This window comes from Microcaecilia unicolor, chromosome 11 (assembly GCF_901765095.1).
Source record: "Microcaecilia unicolor chromosome 11, aMicUni1.1, whole genome shotgun sequence".
Lineage (NCBI taxonomy): Eukaryota > Metazoa > Chordata > Amphibia > Gymnophiona > Siphonopidae > Microcaecilia > Microcaecilia unicolor.
The window spans coordinates 205,146,355-205,163,772 of NC_044041.1; the positions used below are offsets into that span (position 1 = coordinate 205,146,355).

Consider the following 17,418-nt stretch of genomic DNA (forward strand, 5'->3'; position numbering starts at 1 on the left):
CATATTACACTTTCTCTGACTCTCGTGCACTCACAATCTAAGCTTTTGCACCTGGGGGGCACTGGAGGCTTCAGTGACTTGTCCATTATTGACTCCCTGTGTCACCGCCAATGGAAGAATATTTATCCTAGAGATTTTTTTTCCCTTCTACTATCAAATTGTAGATGTTTCTAGAAGTCTACGGTTCTCCTTCTGTAGCAGAGTGAGGGCCCACCTAAGCCCATCCTTGGCTACGCCACTGCTCTCCTGTTATAAATTTTACCTTAGGGGATAAAGGTCTTACTCACCACCTTCCCCAGTCTGCCAGGTTCACCAATAACTCCAGGACGACCTTTGTGCCCCTGAGAATAAAATAAGGTACAAAACAGTTAAATCTGTTCCCTACTACAAGTACAGTCCTGGGAGCAGCTTATCAATTCCACATTAAAGCACTCACTGCATTGTGCCAGCAGACCCGTGATATTTGACGGGATTTGGCAGTATATACAGATGATAAAGACGTGATATCTGATGGGGTCTGACGATATATACAGGTGATACCTGATGAGAATTTTGTATTATAAACAGGTGATATCTGATAGGATCTAACCGTACAGACAGGTGTTATCTGAAGGGTTCTGGTAACTGTGATTGTGACTGGGTGATAATGGTATAAACCCCACTAATTCCCAGTGTTGCTCAGCTCAGCAAGGGTTCTTACTTTCAGTCCCTGCAGTCCGTGGGGTCCCTTTGGTCCAGGAGGACACTTCGTTGGGCACTGAAACAAAGAGATGACAAAAGACCATTGAACCAAAGATGAAATCCCTGGGTGTCAGCAGGTCTCCTGGTAATGAAACACTTTCCCCCGCCAGCTGCTCAGGAGGAAGCCATGCTGAATCAGCAGGCCGCTATCTGTCCTCATTCCCTGCCGTAAAGGAGAGCTCCCAGGATTGCAGAAAATCAGTCTTTGCTTCATGCCTGGCATGTGCTGGTCTAATGTCAGAGCCACGTTTTTACACGGCTTTCAATCAAACTTAAGAGCCCATCGTAGACGCTAAATAAACTCAAACTGACTTAGGATTTGTCTGTGACGTCCATGGTGTCTGTTGTGGCAAAGTGTCCCACATCTCAGGTGCAGAGAATCAATAAACAGATGCAAATACAAGTCTAGTGAGCTGATCAATCTAGGTCATAAGGGACATGGCTTTACCCTAATGCAGCTCTCAATTTGCAGTTTCTTGCTACAGAGAAATTAGTGGTACGTCCAGAGCTGCAGTGGGATAAATCCAGGCGTGGCGCAGCCCTGACCCTTCCAACCCGAGCTAACCTTGCAATAGATGACTGAGCCATCTTCAGGATGTTTCTTGGTCAACGTTACTTCTGCTCACTGCTTGGGCTCTTCTCACACCTTCCTGAAATCACCGAGGGCTTCGTTTACAAAGCCACGCTACCGATTCCCGGTGTGGTAAATGAGAGGAAATCCATTCAGTTCCTAAGGGCTTCCTCTCATTTGCCACACGGTAATCGCTAGCGTGGCTTTGTAAATGAAGCCCTGAGCATTTCATTCAGTAACAGCAGAGGTCTGCATCCAAACTTGGGGTCTAAAAGGTCCCCAACCCCTTTCTCAATAGAATCTTAAGTAAATGTAATCTTTACCAGGAAGTCCGCACTGCCTTCCAGGCCCTGGATATTTCCTGGTGGACCCTAAAGATAGAAATGAAGGAGGTTGGCTGGTTAGCTACACGGTCTATTCACAAGACGTATTAGAGATATACAGGGTGTGATTAATACAACACCAGGTCGCACACTGCAAACAATGAAAGACAGAAGTCTAGGTGCACACTCAATAAAGGTTGATGTGGTGTGGGTACAATGGTTTGCTCTGTCCTGTGGGATGCAACAGAGAACCTAAATTCCCTGCACCCTGGTAGCTCATAGATCAGATTCTAATAAACAAGGTCAGCCCAAGCATTTGGCAAGACCAGGCAGTCGCCTATGACGGCAAAGAACAGCTGCAGTTCATGGAAAACAGATCCTGACAACCTCACAAACTGAAAGAACCATGAATGCACACTGGAGGAAGAGACAGCAATTTTTAAAAACACACAAACACACACACAAAGACAAACACTCACACACAAACACACACACAACGACAAACACACACATACACAAACATTCACACAAAGACAAACACACACAAACATGAAAATGCACACACTCACACAAACACTCACACAAAGACAAACACAAACACTCACACACACATGCACATACACAAACACTCAAACACAAATACTCACACAAACAAACACACACAAACATGAAAACGCACACAAACACACACACAAACACAAACACTCACACAAAGACAAACATACACACACACACAAACACTCACACAAAGACAAACATACACACACACACAAACACTCACACAAAGACAAACGCACACACACACAAACACAAACACTCACACAAAGACAAACGCACACAAACACAAAGCAGGATGTCTTTGGAGAAGGAGGCATATTAGGAGGGGGTGAAAGGCTGAAGATTTGCCCAGAGCACCCGATTCTCTTCCACCAGCCCAGACAATCAGACTCTCAAAAACACTGACTATCCTGGAGCTTCTCTGCTACAATGTAAAGCGATGTGGTAGCTGTGTTAGTCCACTTTTAAAGGTAATAAATAGAAATAAAACAAAACAGAGAAAGAAAATACGATGACATCTTTTTTTTATTGGACTAATCTAATACATTTTTCAAATAGCTTTGGAAGGTAACCCTTCTTCTTCAGATGGGAAATAAGCGAATGTTGATAAATGTCAGAATATATAAGTGAAACACAAAAGCATTGCAATGAGATTCTCACAGGAAGAGGGTGGGGTGGGTTAGGTGAGAAAACAGGGAGAGCTGGGTGGATGCCAATGGATGGATGTCTCTCATCCACCCAGCTCTCCCTGTTTCTCACCTAACCCACCCCACCCTCTTCCTGTGAGAATCTCATTGCAATGCTTTTGTGTTTCTTATATTCTGAATTCTGGCAACACTTGTAGGGTTGGTTGCCTTCGAAGGCTAATCAAAAAATGTATTAAGTTAGTCCAATAAAAAAGGTATCATCGCATTTTCTTTCTTATTTCTATTTATTAGCTGCTACAATGTGAAACACTTCACTGGGTACTGAGCCGGTGTGCGATGTCACTGTGGGGACCTGCGGTGCTGGCTGAAGACTTTCTGACATCATCTGAAAGGTCTGGCCTCTCTCCAGAGGCAGCCAAGGCAGCAGGTGCTGGGCCCTGCTTGTTTATCAGCCCTTCCCACCTACTGCCTCCCTGTCAAGCTGCTCCTGCCTTTTCTCAGACAGAAAACTGTCAGTAAGCGAGGCGAAGTGCACTCGGGTGCACAGAGCCAACCATAACATGGTGCCGTGCCCCGATGGGCCCAGCGGGGGGGGGGGGGGGGGGGGGGGGGGGGGGGGAAGGGGGGCCGAGCAAAGGGGAGGTTTCCCGCCGGCCCCAGGTACCCCGCTGGGAGGGGAAGAGGGAAGGGGTTTATAACCCCCAGGCCGAGCCCGCATGCCATAGTTTCTCAGCATCCGGGCATTGGCCTGCACCCACCCACCCTCCGTAATGATAAATACGAACACACATGTAATTATGTCGCAGCTTTGGCAGGGTACCCAAGCCTGATGGAGTAAGCTAGGCAGCTGGGACGGCTGCGCTTACGGTTGAGCTCCCTTGCTGTGCAGCAGGGAACTCTGTATATAGTTGGTCAGTCTTGCTAATGGCAACGGACTGTGTGGGCTGTTAGGGCGGAAGGTTTTGGTTGGCTTGGGTATACCTAGTGCAAATTTCGATGATATGAAAATAAAGCTGCGGCCAAGTTGTGCCATGATAATAAACGCATAGTCTCCTGTGTTTACTGCATCATCGCAATTACTCGGCAGGCATGAGGGGTCTCGGCTGCCTATGTTATGTGATCTAATAGGGAGGGAGGGAGGGAGAATGGTGACTGAAAGGCTTCTCTTTCTGCTTTCGGAGTTAACAAGAGGTTGTAAGTGGACAGAAAAACCCTAGGACGTTGCCAGTCATGCAAGATGCACGTCCAGCTGCTCAGACCAATAACAGCGAGACCCCCTAGAGCGTAATCTGTTCTCTTTCATGCAGGTTGCGATTTCCTCCAGAAGATACTCACTGGTTTCCCCGGTAAGCCGGGTGGGCCTACACGGCCAACAGGTCCACGGATCCCCTAAAATGAGCAACATTCGACAGTAGAGGCTTTAAAACCGTTACTTCACAAGAGAACTATTATCGAAATAGACAACGACATGACGGGCAAAAGCTTTCACGACATCCACAAATGACTATGTAATATCAACTCAAAGCATGTGCTGACACAAAGTCAGATGTCAGCGCTCAAACCCCACCCCCACCTCTTAAAATGTGTGTTTCTCCGTAGAAGGCTCAGGGCAACGGCAGCAATTCACATAGACCATCTGCCGCCAACCATGGAGCCTGCTCTCTGCTGCGTCCTGCCCCCTTCTGATGTAACTTCCTGCTTCCACAAGGGCGGGATGCAGCAAAGAGCACAAGGCCTATGCGAATCGCTGCCACTGCCCCGAGCCCTCTATGGAGAAACGCATTTTTAAGCTAGGCAGGGGGTTTCAAGACAGGGTGACATGCCAAGGTGGGGCCCTTTGTGGCTGCCCCTGCTTAAGGCTGGCCATGCATGGTGCAGTCACAAGTCCTGACACATATGGTCCTTGGTTGCACAGAGAATTCAGCCGTTGGTTAACCTGTCTCTGCTAAATTAAAGGGCTGTCGTTCTGTACATTCACTACCGTCTCACAACACGGAACCATAATCCTTGATTTAGGAAAACTTCTATTACACAGGATTTCATTTGACATGAATGAGGAGCTTGTGACTTCCAATTCATGTTAAATGCAAGTGTTGCATGATTTCAGCTACAGAAAAACCTCCATTAATTCTCATTACTGTGCTTTCACAGGTGTAGGAGGAGGGGGAAGGGGATGTGGGAAAAACCAAATAAACAGATATAAACATAAAAATAGTCAGTCAAACTAGAAGGAATGCCTCCTGACCCCTGAGCCCATCCCATTCCTCACCAATTCGCCCTTTCCTCTCTGAGCACATCACCCGAACTCTCATCCACGCTCTCATTACCTCTCGCCTTGACTACTGCAACCCACTCCTCACTGGCCTCCCACTTAACCATCTATCCCCCCTTCAATCCGTTCAGAACTCTGCTGCACGTCTTATATTCCGCCTGAACCGATATACTCATATCACCCCTCTCCTCAGGTCACTTCACTGGTTTCCGATCAGATACCGCATACAGTTCAAGCTTCTCCTTCTTACCTACAAATGCATTCAGTCTGCAGCCCCTCACTATCTTTCTACCCTCATCTCCCCTTACGTTCCCGCCCGTAACCTCCGTTCACAGGACAAATCCCTCCTCTTAGTACCCTTCTCCACCACGCCAACTCCAGGCTCCGCCTCACCCTATGCTTGGAATCAACTTCCTGAGCCCTTATGCCAAGCCCCCTCCCTACCCATCTTCAAATCCTTGCTCAAAGCCCACCTCTTCAATGTTGCTTTCGGCACCTAACCTTTATACCTTTCAGGAAATCTAGACTGCCCCTATTTGACTGACTGTACATTTGTCCTTTAGATTGTAAGCTCCTTTGAGCAGGGACTGTCCTTCTATGTTAAATTGTACAGCGCTGCGTAACCCTAGTAGCGCTTTAGAAATGTCAAGTAGTAGTAGTAGATATCACAACGGCCATGGTTAGCCACCCAGACGTAGGAAATCCAGCAATCTTTGGACCTGGTGATAACTGGGTTTGGCTATGATCAGCTAAGATGACTGGACTTTTTGTTTACTTGTATAAAGCAATCGCTTCCTCTTTGGTTTACTTGATGTGTAAAGGAGGTTTCTTACCTTTGGGCCCATAACTCCAATTATCCCAGGCAGCCCTACAGGGCCAGGAGGCCCCTTGGAAAAACGAAACAAAAACAAATTCTCATGTTATTTAGCAAAATGCACTTACTGGATTCTGTTAAATACATCAGTACGTGACCAGTGACTGACCAGCACAGATTCTGTGGTTAGTACCATGCACAGATGGGGGGTGGATTCTACAGTCAGTACCATGCACAGATGGGGGTGGATTCTGTGGTCAGTACCATGTACAGATGGGGGGGTGGATTCTACGGTCAGTACCATGTACAGATGGGGGGGTGGATTCTACGGTCAGTACCGTGCACAGATGAGGGGTGGATTCTACGGTCAGTACCATGCAGAGATGGGGGGGTGGATTCTACGGTCAGTACCATGCACAGATGAGGGGTGGATTCTACGGTCAGTACCATGCAGAGATAGGGGGGTGGATTCTACAGTCAGTACCATGCACAGATGAGGGGTGGATTCTACGGTCCGTACCATGCGCAGATGGGGGTGAATTCTATGGTTAGTACTATCTACAGATGGGAGGGGGGTGGATTCTGTGATCAGTACTATGTACATATGGGGGGGGGGGGGGTGGATTCTACGATCAGTACCATGCGCAGATGGGGGGTGAACTCTATGGTCAGTACTATGTACAGATGGGAGGGGGTGGATTCTGTGATGTACTATGTACAGATGGGGGGGGGTGGATTCTGTGATCAGTACTATGTACAGATGGGGGGGGGGGGGGTGGATTCTGTGATCAGTACTATGTACAGATGGGGGAGTACACACTGCTATCTGTGCTGCAAGTTATCCAGAAATATCTTGCTTCATCAATGAGATGGATTTGTTGCATCTGACCAAGCTGACCCCATTGATGGACTAGAAGCTGATTGATTCAAAGTATGGGCTTAGCACGGTCAGGCGACAAAGCCTGTTGGTGACCCTAACACTGGAGAGGCTAAACAAATAAAAATGAATTCATTACTCACTGGTAATCCTGGCAGTTCAGGCCCCTACAATGGAGATAAGTTGTGAGTTACAGAGCTGAGATGAAATCTTGTTGGTAAGAATGAGGTTGGTTCTCATTTCTACTTACAGGGGATCCGGGAGGTCCGGGCAGACCGGGCTGACCCTACAAGCAAAAGAACAAGAGAAACAGTTCTTGAAACCCAAGGAGAAACTTTTCACTCTACAGTGCGTTTCTCTTTTTCACTTTGCTTGATTAACAGTTATCTTTCCTTCCAGAGCTTTCTGTCTCTAGCATCCTATTGCAACCTTCTCCTCGCTGGCCTCCCGCTTAGCCACCTATCCCCCCTTCAATCTGTCCAAAATTCCGCCGCACGTCTTATCTACTGCGTGAACCAATACTCTCATATCACCCCTCTCCTCAAGTCGCTTCACTGGCTCCCGATCCGCTACCGTATACAGTTCAAGCTTCTCCTATTGACCTTCAAGTGCACTCAATCTGCAGCCCCCCATTACCTCTCTACCCTCCTCTCCCCATATGTTCCCACCCGTAACCTCCGCTCTCAGGACAAATCACTCCTTTCTGTACCCTTCTCCACCACCGCTAACTCCAGACTCCGCCCCTTCTGCCTCGCATCACCTTATGCCTGGAACAGATTTCCTGAGCCCATACGCCATGCGCCCTCCCTGCCCATTTTCAAGTCCTTACTCAAGGCCCATCTCTTCTCCCTTGCTTTTGGTGCCTAACCACCTTCCCATTCCTGATACCTACACTGACTACATAGTTTTTACCTTTAGATTGTAAGCTCTCTTGAGCAGGGACTGTCCTTCCCCATGTTTAAACTTGTACAGCGCTGCGTAACCCTGGCAGCGCTATAGAAATGCTAAGTAGTAGTAGTAGTAGTAGCATCCTAATCATGGCAATAATTCTTTCTCAGAATCTGCTGGGACCAGGTTAACCCCAAAAGTCTAAGCGAGAGGTGATAAGAGTGTGGATGAGGGTTCTGGTAGTGTGCTCAGAAAGGAAAGGAATTGCTCTGAATATCAAGCCCACTATTTTCCAGATGACAGATGAAACCAGTGGACAGAAATTACTAGATGAGGCCTAGTCGTCCTGCCCCATGTGCTGATCAGTCTGCAGATCTTATGCGCTGCTGCCCTTCACCTCATCGTCCACCCCAGTTACGGCCAGTCTCCTGCCCACTCACTGACCCAGAGCAGCAGGCTCGCACAGATCCAGCCCAAAATACACCCCATCCTTTCCTCCAGTGATTAGACCAGGAACTGGGTGCACAATGGAAAGGTGACCAAGGGGGAATTCTTCAAAAAGCTGATACTTCAGCAATGATTTGGCATCTGCCACGTCAGACGCCCATCTCCGTTAATACAAACAGGAAAGACATTTTATCAAGAGTGACCAAGAGAGAGAGAGAGAACAGAGCCAAATCAAAAGCTGTTTTAACTTACTTTGGGTCCTGGTCGTCCAGCAGTGCCAGGGTCCCCCTTTGCCCCGATCAAACCCTGTGGTGAATGACAAAGATGATTTAACGTTCTGGAAGAACATTTCTCTGAGCCATTCTTGTTTCTCAGCAAGTAAGAAAAGTATAATAAATCCATTAGAACCCCAGGTGGGGTGGTGGAGGGGGCTCACTGTTAGGAAGCCAGTTGCTGGTGATTTGATCTGCAGTATTTCACCAGCTCTTCTGACCCTAGTGGTAGTACCGTGACACTACAGCTAGAGTTTGCAGTAGTCATTTTTAACAGCATCCAAGCGGGCCAAGAGCAACAGGGTTCACTCCTGCCCCAACCACCACTAGAACCACAAGGCCTCCAGGTAAGCCTTGGGGGGGGGGGGGGAGGAGGCCAGGAAGGGGGCTGATATTTAGTGCCAGGACCTGCATAGCTAACCAGGCAAAGTTGACTGCTTTCTTTCTGCTCCTACAAGCCTGGTTAGCTACAAGGGAACAGGTACTAAATACTGCCCCTCACCTGCCCACTTCCAACATGGCAGTGAGTGCTGAAATTCACTGATGCTATCCAGTTAAGTTAGGATTACCATATGTCCGGATTTACCCGGACATGTCCTCTTTTTGAGGACATGTCCAGGCAACCGGGGGGGGGGGGGGTGGTTTGCCAATCTGCCCGTTTGTCTGGATTTCTGGACAAACGGGGAGGCTGGCGGGGCGGGCGGGCAGGCGGGCCATCCTATGCTAGCCTCCTGGCCCTCCCCTCCCCTTACTTACTACTGCCCTGGTGGTCTAGTGACCTCTTCCTGTTGCTGATCTCGCCACCGATTCAAAATGGCTGCCGAGAGTTGAAGCGACCTTGCGAGACTTCAACTCTCGGCGGCCATTTTGAATCGGTGCCGAGATCAGCAACAGGATGCAGGGCAGCGCTCCGGGCAGCAAAGAGGGGGCTCTTTCCTGCCCCAAAGAGGTCACTAGACCACCAGGCCAGTACAGTAAGGGAAGGGAAGGGGGGTGACGGAGAGGGGGTGATGGGGTGTGTGGCAGGGGGGAGGGGAATATGTGACAGGGGGTGGTGCGAGGGTGTGAAAGGGGGCGGGTGGGGTGTGAAAGGGGGCGGGGAGGGTGTCCTCTTTTTGGCGGGACCAAATATGGTAACCCTAAGTTAAGTGCCACTGAATTTCATCAGCTAAAGAGGCAAAAGCTATTTAAACCAGCAGGACGCTGTCCTCTCCATTTAAATTGCTTTGAATACCGACCTACATATGTATAAATACAGATTATTCAAGTCCCAGAATGCAATGGATCAAACATGATTCTATCAATAAAAGGTTTCACCATTTGCTACAATTCCAGCTTAGGAAGTTAAAGCTGTCTAACAGTGTGACTGATCACAAGAGATGAGAGTGCACAGGCCGGGCTTCAGCAGCCCAGTTATCACTGGAACACGATGTCCAGGTAGGAGGGTGGCAAGAAGCTGGAGTGTGAGTTTTTGGTAAAGAACAGTGTTCATCTCTTACTTCCAATCCTGGCTTTCCGGGAGGTCCGTTAGAGCCTGGCTGGCCCGGCTCCCCACTTGTACCCTTTCCGGAGACATAATAAAGAGAAACAGATATTAGAACCTTTGCAAGCTTGGAAGCTAATAAACAGAAATAAAACAAAAGACAGAAAAGAAAACGATACCTTTTTTATTAGACTAACTTAATACATTTTTGATTAGCTTTCAAAGGTAATACCATGTTCTGTAGATCTATTTTAATTCTATGTATTACCTTTAACATGGCTACCGCACCACTTTACTCAAGCTTCTGAAAGAAAGACAGAAACACAAGTACTTACGGCTGGACCGGGAGGCCCCGGAGGACCTCTGTCACCCTGCAAAAGGGAAGAACCAAAAATTAGGATTTGCCATCCCGGATCCTTCCATTATTAATCTGAGCTGCATTTTTTCAAGCCGTTTGCTGAGCTCTGCTGATTCTGCTGTTGACTCAGTGGATAAATTCTGGAGATGCCCCCTAGTCCTAATATTTTTGGAAAAAGTAAACAATCCATTCCCTTCAACTGTTCCTCTATCATAACTCTCCCCTCAGCCGTGTTTTCTCCAAGCTGCTTTAGCCTTTCCTCATAGGGAAGTCGTCCCATCCCCTTTGTCGCCCTTCTCTGTAACTTTTCTAATTCCACTATATCTTTTTTGAGATGCAGAGAGCAACGGTGTTACACAGGGAGTTCGCATTCCTGCAGGTACACTCACTTTTAAAAGAAACCCCACTCGAGGTCTTCCTTGAAAATAAAGGGGCCGGCCATGCTGGGCCCTAGGAGTCAACTTTTCAAACGACTGGGGGTGCTGGACCCAATGGAAAGGACTCCTTCCTGGACACAGTTGAGCAGTTTGTTCAATATCGAGGGGTGCTCAAGCACCCTACAGGGTTGGCTCCTATGTACTGGGGCTTCTGCGAGGCTTTCAAAAAGAAACTGCCCTGGTCAGCTGTTGACCTGTGCATAAAGCTTTGAAAAATCCACTCCCTCCCAAGTCACAGGACACAACACAGGGGTCTAAGCTAAGGAGTCATTCCTTGCCTGGCTTTAGGACTGTGTGTTCCAGGGGATGAAAGTGGAGCTTTAGTGCCAAATAGGTCTGGGAGAAAACTAGAGTCTTAGTGGTTGTGACACCTTCAGAAGTGCCACAAGAAGAAATGTAAAGGGAAAATGGACTTGATATACTGCCTTTCTGTGGTTTTTGCAACTACATTCAAAGCGGTTTACATATATTCAGGTACTTATTTTGTACCAGGGACAATGGAGGGTTAAGTGACTTGCCCAGAGTCACAAGGAGCTGCAGTGGGAATCGAACTCAGTTCCCCAGGATCAAAGTCCACTGCACTAACCACTAGGCTACTCCTCCAAATGTAGAGTATGAACAATGGATACTGCCCAGCAGAATAGGCAGGACTGATTTTTGGTGGGGCCTGAGGTTAATATGGAGGGAAGTGGGGAGGGGGGCATTAGACAGTGTGGCTGTTGACACCAACTTCAGTTTTCCTCTCCTCTACCCTGGCTGAGAGGGTCTGACAAGCAGATGGAAAGGTGTTTGCAGAAAAAAAAAAAAAAAAGACCAGATACTCAAAGCATTTATGTTCCTAACTTTCCTCATAAATTGGCCTCTTTGAAAATTTACTAAGGCTGAGAGCATAGATTTTTATTCAAAGGGCCTGACATTCAGCGAGCGGCAGTCAGTGTTTTGCTGACCGCTGCAGTTGTATTCCCTGATATGAAATGCCAAGCCATATCCGGACACCAGCACTGTTGCCTGTAAGCTGAGCGTAAGTCCTCCACCTACAGTTCAGCCAGTGGGTGGCGCTGTTTCACTTTCACATCTTCAACAGTGAGGGACAGGCAAGCTCTGAAGGACTCCAGGGAAACTGCCTGTTCCTAGAAATTGGAATCACAGTATTGAAACAGCACCTCCCACTGGCAGCAATGTAGCTGAAGGACTACCCCCCACTCAGCTTAGAGGGAATAGTGGATACCAGGATGGACTACTTCGGCATACACAGTCAGCTAACACTTACGCAGTTAAATGCAATATTCAGCTCTTAACCGGCAAGAAGAACAGCATAAAGATAGGACTGTGTTTTATGTGGTCCTGTTCATGCGTTTATCCCAGCCAGTTATGTGTTGAATATCAACACTGAACCAGCTCAATGCCAAGTCCGTCCTCAGAACACCCACAAAATAGCCGGTTTAGGCTTAGGCACTTACCAGGCATTTTCAGCGGCCCTGTCCAGTTAAGTGCCACCAAAGGGAGGGGCAGGGGATCTGTGATGCCATCAGATACTGCCATTGGCCAGTGCCCACTCCAGCTGGTGCAGGAAACGGTATGATGTCAAAAAGTTGAAGCTGGTCTCCCCCAGCAGCTGCCATATTGGTGTACCCAAAACAAACCCCCTCGAAAATTCCCCAAACACCCCACCCCCTCCAACTCCCCTCCTAACAGAAAGAATGCCAAACCAAGGAGGTTTAATAAAACAATATAAACCTCACAAGTTTGCTATTGTTTTTCAATAGCATTTGTGAATGTTTTTGGTCACTCAATATGGCGGCTTCAGCCCACATAATGGTCCAGATAGGCTTATGCCGTCTCCTGTCTTATTAAACCTCCTTGTGCTCTGCATCCTGTCAGGCCTGTCACACCAGGCAAATGTCTCATATGAAGCATAAAGCCTTTTCAGACCATAGGATACATTTTAGAACTATTCTAATCTTAAAACTCCCAAAATAAATTAAACTTTTCAGACACTTCTGCTCCCCACGCACTGGTACCACAGATTGTAACTAGACTGAAGTCTCCAGTGCTGCAAGGGTTAAGCAGCCCCCTCCGGAGCCTGCCTTTCAGGCATTTCCTTTTATAAACAGGTAAAGGGGCTCACACAGGCTAACAGGGCTTTCTGATGGCCAGTGATGAAGCCCTGTAATGCCAGCAGAGCTGGGCCTCTCCATGCTCTCTGCTGGCTGCCCTGGAAGAGGAGCGGAGGCTGAGACAAAGCCCCTCTTTGTCCATTAGAAAGGCCCCTTCTCAGGTTCCCGAGCTGTGCTTCATACTCACATCCATGCCATCGGTTCCCGGAACTCCTGCTGGACCTGGAGGACCAGGTGGTCCTGGTTCACCTGGTGGACCATTCTAGCAAGAAAGGGGGAAAAGACAATCAGAGTTACGAGTGAGAAAAATGGAATGGACCTGTCATCTGGAACTTTCTGCAGCTCAGAAAAAGTGATTTTAGCTCTGGTGACTTTTCAGTTTCTTTTAGCTAAAGAACAGAGCAGGGTCTTTGCATTCAGAGTGACAGCCACAGAACCCTGTTCCCTCTGGTATTATTAAAAAGGAGCTCTCAGGGGTCTTTTGTCACCCCGGCATGTCTGAAGCAGCGCTGGATGGGAGAAATTCTAGAGGTTAAAAGAAGGAACATATAAAGTAGCTCATGGAAGCTGACAGAAAAGCATCAGAAGACCAATTCAGTCTCCCCTCTACAGCCCACAGACCCCAAATATCTCTATAAGTCTGGTTACACCCATAGACCCCCCCATTTTCTCTGCTTTTATGTTTGGGTACAGTCCATAGACCCTTGTTTTAAGAATATAAGCGTTGCCATACTGGGACAGATGGAAGGTCCATCAAGTCCAGCATCCTGTTTCCAATCCAGGTTACAAGTACCTAGCAAGATCCCAAAACAGTACAATACATTTTATGCTGTTTATCCCAGCAATAAGCAGTGGATTTCTCCCAAGATCATCTTAAAAATGATTTATGGACTTTTCTTTTAGGAAGTCATCCTAACCTTTTTTTTTAAAACCCCGCTAAGCTAACTGCTTTTACCACATTCTCTGACATCGAATTCCAGAGTTTAATTACTCGTTGAGTAAAGAAATATTTTCTCTGATTTGTTTTAAATGTACTGCTTTGTAGCTTCACTGCATGCCCCCTAGTCCTAATATTTTTGGAAAAAGTAAACAATCCATTCCCTTCAACTGTTCCTCTATCATATCTCTCCCCTCAGCCGTGTTTTCTCCAAGCTGAAGAGGCCTAGCTGCTTTAGCCTTTCCTCATAGGGAAGTCATCCCATCCCCTTCGTCGCCCTTCTCTGTACCTTTTCTAATTCCACTATATCTTTTTTGAGATGCAGTGACCAGAATTACACACAGTATTTGGGATGTGGTCACAACATGGAATGATACAAAAACATTATAGCACTCTCATTTTTGTTTTCCATTCCTTTCCTAATTATACATCTATCTGCTTTCTTAGCCGCTGCCACACACTGAGCAGAGGGTTTCAACGTATCATCAACGATGACACCTAGATCCTTTTCCCAGTCAGTGACTCCTAACGCAGAACTTGCATTACATAACTATAATTCAAGTTCCTCTTTCCCACGTGCATCACTTTGCACCTGATCACATTAAACGTCATCTGCCATTTAGATGCCCAGTCATAAGGTCCTCTTGCGATTTAACAAGCAAATGTAATTACCTCACTAGTTACTGCCATCCCTAGATCATTTATAAATATGTTAAAAAGCAGCGGTGCCAGCAAAGACCCCTGGGGAACCCCACTGTCTACCCTTCTCCATTGAGAATACTGACCATTTAACCCCACTCTCTGTTTTCTATCTTTTAACCAGTTTTTAATCCACAATAGGACACTACCTCCTATCCCATGACTCTCCAATTTTCTCCGGGGTCTTTCATGCGTTGAGTCTGGTTACGGCCCATAGATCCCCATTATCTCTGCTGTCCCTTCCCTCTCTCGCCTCTGCTTATTTTCAGACTTTGTTGAATTTTGGTTCCAGTTTTTGCTTCTAGTACATTCCCTGGAAGGCTGTAACACACCTCTCGTATTCTTTTCTGATCCTCCGCTGGCCTCCTTTCATTCTCCTCTTTTTAATCTTCTCAGGAAGATTACGGTCCAGAGGAACGGGAAGACAGGCACAGCTTCCATCCCATATGCTTTAGGGGAACTAAAAGGGGGGGGGGGGGGCAGGCTCTTTCCTCTCTGAGCATTTTAATGCAGACCCTCCAGCTGAATAAATCCTCAGCAGAGCCTCAGGCTCAGCACATTTCACAGAACTGTCATGTCTATGAGCTCTGTGGTGTCCATGGTAAATTCCTGCATCTGCTTCAAATGGGGTACATAGAGAGGTCTTCCTCTGTCAAGAGTGACCCAGACTGACCGGACTCATGAGGAAGATTCCTGGTTCACTTCCCCAGCTGTAACCTTTATTCCCCAGGTCAGCCAGGACTGGAGATGCTGTAAAGGGAGAGGGGGGTGAGGAAAGCTATGCTTACAGGATCCTGCATTTCAGTTTCCAAAAGCAACCAGGGTTATATCACTGCTATTCCTACTTATCATTTCTATAGTGCTATAATTGCCCAGCTAAAACTTATGTGCAGGGGAGGGGGATGTACCAACAGAGGTGGAAACCCATAGGAACTGAATGCTGGCTTCTAGTGCCAGATCTCAAACAGAGTTAAAAGAAACAGCAGGGGAGATTATATAGAACCACTGGTCAAAAAGAAGGGTCACTTCTCGACCCTCCCTTAGCTGCCAACGATTTTGTCTTCATAGAAGCATTTGCAAGTTTAAGACATTCAGCCTGAATAGGAAGGAAAACCCCAGTCGCTCGTAATATCTGTTTCTCTACTGCAGAAGGTTCCAGGAACAAAGCAACCTCTCTAGTCCCCAGATTATTGGCAAATGCTTTTCTGGTGGCGTTTCTGTGGCTCAATCACTCCTGTGATAGAAGTTGGCAAAGACTCCAAACAAGGGCATCACAGCATCATAATCACAGCAGTCTATGAGACTGTACGGTACCCCAGATGAGACATCACCAGCCTCCCTCCCCAGCCCTCCCTCACTGCTCCCAGTCTCCTAGGAGAGATTCTGCAATGACAAAGCCCTCTGCTCAGTCTCTTTCTGTAACATACAGCAACACTCAGCACAAGGCAAACATAGAATCTAGTCAGAGAACACATCCTGTGACAGGGTGGCTGAAACCTGCAGTAAAATGAATCAACAGCTACGGTCACGATACTGTGGAGAATTTCCGGATCAGAAATTTTCCAGATATTTAAACATGTGATGAATTTCCCCCTCGAGACAGCAGAAGATCCACTTGCAGGAGAAATAAACAGGTTGCACACTTACAATCTGAGCCAGTGAGAGACAGGCGAAGTTTAGAAGCAAAGTCAGCTTGAGGATTCTGGATGAGCAAGCCATGCTGAGGGGGTCTGGCCAGCCAGGAGCCCGGACAGGCGTTTCTTCTGCTGCTCAGCCCTAACAGTCCAGACCTAGGCTGGTTGGCACGATAGGCCCTGCCCCCTCCAACACGTAAACCCCCCAAATCCAACTTCACTCCCAGACCTGTGCAGGATTCACAGCTCATGAATATGTAGCAGGTCTCTCAGTACAGAACAGAGGACTGGCCAAGAACACCAAGCACTGTAGGACTGGGCTCAAAATGCAATTTGCAAAGGATGTGACTGCAGGCCCCGTGTTTTGATGACAATGTCTGGGTCCATTACTGCTGCACTGTGTAAGCAGGGTGTTGTACAGATAAGGCTCTAACCTCCTGTAACCAGCAGCTCACCACTGGGTGGCGCTATAGAGGTCACAGTTGCAAAATAGGCGATATTGTCACTGCTTGTATGGTGAAATGAACACTGATATAACGGCATTCTGAACGTGTAAATGATTCTGTTACTAGCAGGACTGCATTAGGTTTCCAAGAAGGTACTGTGGTTTTTACACCCAGACACAGACAGGTGGACCCAGGCTTCTACCTCCCCCTACTTGTTACAGGAAACTGTGAGCCCTCCAAAACCCACCAGAAACCCACTGTACCCACATATTGGTGCTCCCTTCACTTGTACGGGCTATGGTAGTGGTGTACAGTTGGGGGTAGTGGGGTTTTTTTTTTTTTTTTGGGGGGGGGGGTTCTCAGCAGACAAGGTAAGGGAGCAATGGTGTACCTGGGAGCATTTTATAAAGTCCACTGCAGTACTACTACTACTACTTAACATTTCTAAAGCGCTACTAGGGTTACACAGCGCTGTACAGTTTAACAAAGAAGGTCAGTCCCTGCTCAAAGCAGCTTACAATCTAAAGGACGAAATGTCAAGTTGGGGCAGTCTAGATTTCCTGAATAGTGGTAAATTGGTTAGGTGCCGAAGGCGACATTGAAGAGATGGGCTTTGAGCAAGGATTTAAAGATGGGCAGCAGGGGGCTTGGCGTATGGGCTCAGGAAGTTTGTTCCAAGCATAGGGAGAGGCAAGGCAGAAAGGGCGCAGCCTGGAGTTGGCGGTGGTGGAAAAGGGAACAGAGAGGAGGGATTTGTCCTGTGAGCGGAGGTTTCGGGTAGGAGCGTACGGGGAAATAAGGGAAGAGAGGTAGTGAGGGGCTGCAGATTGAGCGCATTTGTAGGTTAGTAGGAGAAGCTTGAACTGTATGCGGTACCTGATCGGAAGCCAGTGAAGT

The 17,418-nt window shown here is 47.5% G+C and overlaps 1 protein-coding gene across 1 annotated transcript in view; it reads right to left on the bottom strand.

Moving 5' to 3' along the window:
* COL9A2 (collagen type IX alpha 2 chain) overlaps positions 1 to 16,394 on the bottom strand; it is a 40,267-nt gene extending 23,873 nt beyond the window's left edge. Inside the window, exons 1-12 of the mRNA XM_030217461.1 lie at positions 16,089 to 16,394; positions 12,993 to 13,067; positions 10,229 to 10,264; positions 9,910 to 9,972; positions 8,391 to 8,444; positions 7,054 to 7,089; positions 6,947 to 6,970; positions 5,946 to 5,999; positions 4,176 to 4,229; positions 1,636 to 1,683; positions 701 to 757; positions 288 to 341 (exon numbers count right to left, since the gene is read on the bottom strand). Of these exons, the coding sequence (XP_030073321.1) occupies positions 288 to 341; positions 701 to 757; positions 1,636 to 1,683; positions 4,176 to 4,229; positions 5,946 to 5,999; positions 6,947 to 6,970; positions 7,054 to 7,089; positions 8,391 to 8,444; positions 9,910 to 9,972; positions 10,229 to 10,264; positions 12,993 to 13,067; positions 16,089 to 16,160 (627 nt within the window). The 5' untranslated portion in view covers positions 16,161 to 16,394. The remainder of the gene's footprint in view (positions 1 to 287; positions 342 to 700; positions 758 to 1,635; positions 1,684 to 4,175; positions 4,230 to 5,945; positions 6,000 to 6,946; positions 6,971 to 7,053; positions 7,090 to 8,390; positions 8,445 to 9,909; positions 9,973 to 10,228; positions 10,265 to 12,992; positions 13,068 to 16,088) is intronic.
* Positions 16,395 to 17,418: the final 1,024 nt, after the last annotated feature.